Source organism: Solanum pennellii, chromosome 2, assembly GCF_001406875.1.
Source record: "Solanum pennellii chromosome 2, SPENNV200".
Lineage (NCBI taxonomy): Eukaryota > Viridiplantae > Streptophyta > Magnoliopsida > Solanales > Solanaceae > Solanum > Solanum pennellii.
Genome location: NC_028638.1, coordinates 45733541 through 45739805, shown reverse-complemented (window position 1 = coordinate 45739805; position 6265 = coordinate 45733541). Strand labels below are relative to the sequence as shown.

The following is a 6265-nucleotide window of genomic DNA, read 5'->3' as shown; positions in this document are numbered from 1 at the left end:
AGTAGTTCTTTTTTCTTTAATTCAAAACTTGTAGTATGTGGCTTCTATGCCAGTTTTTTTTTTTTTTTTTCTCTTTAGAAAATGCCAGACAAACTCTGCCATAAACAATTGCCCATATTTTAGTGCTAATCAGGATGATAACTATGGTTGTTGTGCTGTCCCTACAGCAGCAGTTTATTGACTAAGAACAAATAATCTTGATTGGGATGCCTTTGATTTAGAACAGACAGCCCCATTATTCTAATCCAATTTTAAACAGAATACATTATTGCTCCTTTTTAATCCAACAAATGTACATCTGATTCAACTTCTTGTGGAAAATATACTCAACTACTTCTAATCATGGGGCCATGCCAAATTATCAGTATTCCACACAACAACAATCAAATTGTACCAACTTTTTTTTTTATTTCTTTTAATATCATCTTTCTCAAGTATTTCTTCTCTTCTACTCATCCTATTTTTTCCCACTGCCATCACTACTCTGTCACTTGGGTTTTCTTCTTTTTATTCTGTTTTTACTTTGCATTTTGGAAATACCCATTTGCTAGAAACAGCTTACAAAAGTAAAGGGTTTTATCTCTGGTATGCTTCCCTGTAGCCATAATTTTTGTGTACTCTGTTCTGTGTTTCAAGTTTACATTTTTATTTGTTTTTCTTAGTCTATGGTGGAAATATGTTTATGGGTGCTATTTATTTTCTCGAAATTTCATATAGAATTCAGAATCTGTCTGCTTGATAGGAAAAAGCAATCAAAAGATGTCATGTTGATTGACTATTGGTTTATTCATATTGTTTTTGTGACTAAATGTGTTAGAAGATTTTAATATTTGGTAGTTGAAGTCAAATTAGGAGATGATATGGATACAATGTCTCTACTTTCCAAGGTAGTGGTAAAGTCTGCTTACACTCTATCCTTCTCAGACCCATTGGTAGGATTTCACTGGATCAGTGGTATCCATACCTAGATCATGAATAAGTAATAATTAGCTATGTGTATTTGAATTGTTTAAATTTCTCTAGGTGACTTCCTGTTGCTCTTCATTCATAATTGATTATATAGAAGAGTAATTTGAAGTAAATGGTTTAGCATGTTCTTTCTTACTCTGACTAAACCAAGCAGGTTTAAGCCAGTATAATGGATATTTACAGTTATAGCGGTTTGACCGAAGCTCGTGTGCTTAGGGTGTAAACTGTACGCTACATTTTGTTCATTGAACATTACAAAGTTGTGCATGATCGGAAATTGTGATAGATTGTCAGGGTTAATCTTTTGGATCATGCAATTATGCTTCATAATACCTAGCATAAGGGGATCCAAACTAGTTGTTGACTTGTTTATGTAAGAGCTTTATTAATCAGTGCCTAATGTCTCAGGGGTAAAATATGTAAAATGTTAGATAATTTTCTGGTGAGGGCGGGAATTGGTTGCTTTCTAAATGATTTGTAAATGAAAATGTATATCAGTTGGAAATTCGGGGAGAACTGTTTATTTCTTTGCTCAGATGTAGTTCTTTTTTGTAATAATAAGTAATTCCTGATTTAGTCAAGCAGCTACGCTGTGTGACTTCTTTTAACAAGTCGTTTGAATGCATATGCGAGTATACGGGAGTAGCTTTTTTGGAACCAGGATACCATTATTTCATTCTCATTTTCTGACTGTTTGTATTTAGTTATTTCACTTGCAGTTCAACAGTGCCTTGAGTATTGTTAAGCACTTATATCTTGTTATGGTAACATAACCAAATCTTGGCAGAGTTTATTCCAGAAGCTTACCTTAGGTAGTTGCAGTTCACCTAAAGATTTAAAAGTAATGTATTCACAAACATAATGCACTGAAATGATCGCACATTGTCCTCTATAGAGTTGTAGTCAACCAAAATTTCTCATCTCCGTGCAGACCACCAGTGAGAAATGTGAAGTTAACACGGGAAAACAATTAGGAATTTGGTGCTGCCTGTAAAGTATCTCATATACATTTAAAAGACTATCATCAAGTCTTTAAAGGAAACAGAAATCCAATTTAAATTAATTTAATCATCTGTTAGACAGTGTGAAATTTCCGACAATTAGACTTGTAGGCCATTGTTTTTTGTGTGCTTCATCTGTTACGTAGTGTGTTACTTCTCCTCTTATTCTTTTGTATGGGTGAAAGGACTTCTTGTTGTCAGTTTGATCAGAAAGAACATTTTCATGGATGATGCAACCATTTGAAATATCCACTTAACATTTCCCCCTCTGATGCAAATGAATTGAAGAGTCTAGCATATTGTAAAATAATTTCAATCTGGATATTTTCATAACTAATACCGTTCCATGTTCCATTTGTTGTGAGCTGCAGCCGAGTAAGATATATATATAACAAGCACCTGCAATGGGTTCTGCAGACTGGCTTAAGAATGTAATCGGTATGAGAAAAGCAAAGGATGGGAGATCGAAAAAAAATAAGGTAAACTGTCATAGTTGTCTCATTAGTTCATGACAGCCCATTTATTCCATATTTTTATTATAAATTTCGGAATCACCAGTACTTTATAAGATCAATTGGATTCATATTTTTAGTTTGAAACAGGGAACATCAGCAAATAAAAAGTCTAATGGATGCAAAGGGGATAATCCCCTGCAGAAAGAGCCTTCTAAAATAACCAATGTTGTATTGATCAAGAACCAGAGGGAAATGGGAATACCTATTGAAGATAGAGCAGCTATTAAGATTCAGACAGCATTCCGCGCTTATTTGGTAAAAGCATATTATCCAACTATTATTTATAAGTAGCATATAGATGCTTTTGTGATTTATTCTTCTCGCCACTAAATATTTCTTGTGCAACTTTTCTTCTGATAACTTCTCTTGAGACACAGATATTTCTGTTACAGAGTGATATGAACCTTCCTTTGTGTTACTGTCCCGATCGTCAAACATACACTTACAAATATAGGACACTAATTAACCAATTAAAGAAGCACATAGCATAATATCATTTTTATGTATCTGAAACATCCTAATTGTTCAATGCTCACTACCTTTTGTTATTACTCTTACAGAAGATTATAAGTAACATATTTCCCATCAAATCATTTGTATCATTCTATAAAGTAGAATCACAGTCTCTCTGAAATAGGAGAGGTAACGTATCAAGCATAATGGTTTCGGTATCTTTTCTGTAATGCCACTGGACTTGTTTGATCACTCCTTAAACTTGTGAAATCCTTGAATATTACTTAAAATAAAATATTTTATATCCTTTCAGTGTGACATTGTTTATTTAGTGCAAAGCGAACCAATGATGTCAGATGAGCATTTCTATAACCTCAAAATATGCAGTTTGAGAGACCTCTTAGGATGGAATTGCTACGTGAAAAACTGATGTATATGTTTGAATTCTTTTCTCTAAATATAAAGGTCTATGTCGAACTTTCAGACCAAAGATCCATTTAGTCAGCTGATAAATTATGCTCCCTCAGTTTCGCTTTGTTTGACATAGTTCGGCTTGGCACAAAGTTTTCTATATAAATCCTCATTGACCATGTTACTCCATTTAAACTCATCTCACGCCAATATTATTTTTAAAACCTTCGAAACCAAAAGAAACCAATTCTGATTAATCAGGAAACCTCTACTTTACTGATGTAATATTGAAAACTTCTGAATGAGCATGGTAAGGAAGTTGTTTAAATAATCATGTGCAGAATTGATGCTCAGGTGCTGTTGTTCCAGGTTATTAGTGGTGTCATTTTCTCTTATCTTACAAGACAATATTGGTTTTACTATTGTCTGGATCACCCAAAGGAAGTGCTTTAACTCTTGTTTTTAGATTGATAGAATTTTCTCCATTTGCAGGCTAGAAAAACTTTACGTCGATTGAAAGGACATACAAGGTTACAATCCCTGACACAACGTCCTTCAGTGAAAAAACAAGCTTCATCAGCTTTGAACTATATCTGTTCATGGAACACCATGCAAAATGAGATAAGAGCTCGTCGTGTCCACATGGTAATGGAAGGGCATCTTAAGAGGAAGAAGCACGAGAATCAATTGAAGCTAGAGACGAAGCTTCAAAGCATAGAGGTTAGTTGGTGACATTTTTATGCCCATTAATTGTTATCCTACTAGCTTTTCTCCAGAGCCTTTGAAGCTTTTAAATCAGTATTTGCTTTCTCTTTCTGCTATCAATAGATTTTCTTGCCTGGATCATTCAACTAAATTATCATTTCTGTTAACCCTATGTAAATGATCCATTAGAGAAGATCCTCTTTGGTGGCAATTTTATTTTTTTGTTAAAATAAAAATAAGTTTCTACTATTAGAAGGAATGTGTGGAAATCCATTAATAGAATTCAGATATCCAAACTCACTGAGTCAAAACGAAAGCTCCAGTTTGCTGCATTTTCTTTCATAGGATTATAATTCATGATGCTAAACCCTCGTAAGCTTATGCCTTTGCTTTTACAGAAATTAAGCTATAAACTTCTCGAGCAAGAACTTTTCAACAAACTCTATGCTTTAACTGCATTTTGTTTTATCTTTTTTGTATTCCAATCATAGGAGTTCATGACAGTTTCTATGTCTTATGATGCCTTCTCACTTGACAAAGATTACGAATTATGCTCTATTTGGGACTAAGGCGTAGTAGTTGTTCTCTCGAGCAGTATAAACTAGAAGCCAAACTAAATACTTGCACAAACCCATATTTATATTGCTTTCTCTAGTTGTGTTTGACATATCTTGTCCATGGTGCAATTTAGTATCCTACCTAGCTATATTATTTCTTGTTAACATTAGTGAACGGCTGACAGATAGAATGGTGTGGTGGCCCCGAAACAATGGAAGTTATTCTAGCAAGGATTCACCAGAGAGAAGAAGCAGCTGTTAAACGCGAACGAGCTATGGCCTATGCATTTTCTCATCAGGTATATTAAACTGGATGACAATCTTCAGCTTGTTTATACTGCGATTACAGAACAGGAATTCCTACTGAAATAATATTATGTTACAGTGGAGGGCCAATTCCAACCCAGTATTTGGTTCTGGAAATAATGAAATGAACAAAGCTAATTGGGGCTGGAGCTGGAAGGATCGGTGGGTTGCTGCTCGACCATGGGAAAGCCGAGCTCTTGTTCATGCAAGTCCAAAGAAAGTCAACGATAAAGCAAGCAAGAACACTAAAAGTACTACAAGCCCGATAAAGAAAACACCAGTTTCTGTTATATTAACTTCTCTCAATGGGAAAGGCACTATAAAGGCTAAAAAGTCCAATGAAGTAGCTGCACAAAAAGTGATGAGCAGCAAAGTTAAGGAGACCAGCAGTGAAAAACAATAGATGGTAATCGAAGCTAACTGAAAATACGAAGCCTAGACATTTCGGGTTATGCATTTTGCTGGTGATGAAGGTGAAAAAAAACTTGTAAGTTATAATCACCGGACTGAGAGTTTGTCATCGTGTTCTTTATATTTCCAAATTCTTCTCTTCATATGTTTATCTGAGATGATAAGTTATTCATAGGTTAACATGTGTGTAGATATCACATCTCATTCAAGAGAATTTATATTATAGCTTGGCGTGCTCAGAACATTCTGTTCCTCTTATCTATTCATCGTTTAATTTAATGAGTACCATATAGCAAAAAACTCTGCATCTAATTTGCAGTCCGGCGCCAAAAAGGACACTTTTTTGTATACAATGTCTGTCGTGTCTAAAAAGTGTCTATTTTGATGTCGGGCTCTCTATTTTGCCTAGTTGAAGCAACAGTTTTTCACTTTATGAACATTGAATACATGTGAAAGATGATAAAAAAGTAATGGGTCGGACCTTACAAATACTTGAAAATTCAAAAGAAAATGCATGCCTAAAAAGATAAAATGAAGCAACTGAAATACGGCGTGGGTTCTGAATTCTGTTTCTAATTCATTTAGTTAACCTTTATATGCATGCCTAAAAAGATACTATGAAGCAACTTAACTATGAGAATTAATTATTTGCCTTGTTTCCTTTTATTTTCAGTCTTTTTTTGCCTAATAGCACAGGCACGGAGACACTTTTTATATGACTACTGATAACTATAGTCTATATATGATGAGGCACTATGTATGTTGAGATATTTCCTCTGTTACATCCTATTTCTAATTCAATTAGAACCATCATTATCTCCGCTATATATGAAATATATACTACATAGTTTGGCCTAAAGTTAATGTAGAGAAAGTTATTATATATATATATAGTTATTATATATATATATATATATATATATATATATATATATAT

At 34.0% G+C, this 6265-nt stretch overlaps 1 protein-coding gene across 1 annotated transcript; it reads left to right on the top strand.

The window, feature by feature from the left end:
- The first annotated feature begins 547 nt into the window (after positions 1-547).
- On the top strand, positions 548-5613 carry LOC107009326 (protein IQ-DOMAIN 1-like). Its single transcript, XM_015208639.2, has 6 exons — positions 548-585; positions 2342-2449; positions 2573-2740; positions 3842-4069; positions 4797-4910; positions 4997-5613. The coding sequence occupies exons 2-6, from the start codon at positions 2375-2377 to the stop codon at positions 5318-5320; spliced, it is 909 nt and encodes a 302-aa protein (XP_015064125.1). The 5' UTR covers positions 548-585; positions 2342-2374; the 3' UTR covers positions 5321-5613.
- The last annotated feature ends 652 nt before the right edge of the window (positions 5614-6265 follow it).

What these genes read in the sequence shown, in the direction of transcription:
- LOC107009326 (XM_015208639.2), top strand. Translation starts at nt 2,375, where the DNA reads ATGGGTTCTGCAGACTGGCTTAAGAATGTAATCGGTATGAGAAAAGCA. An exon ending in GGAGATCGAAAAAAAATAAG is followed by an intron (nt 2,450 to 2,572) that starts GTAAACTGTCAT and finishes AGTTTGAAACAG; the next exon opens with GGAACATCAGCAAATAAAAA. An exon ending in CGAAGCTTCAAAGCATAGAG is followed by an intron (nt 4,070 to 4,796) that starts GTTAGTTGGTGA and finishes AACGGCTGACAG; the next exon opens with ATAGAATGGTGTGGTGGCCC.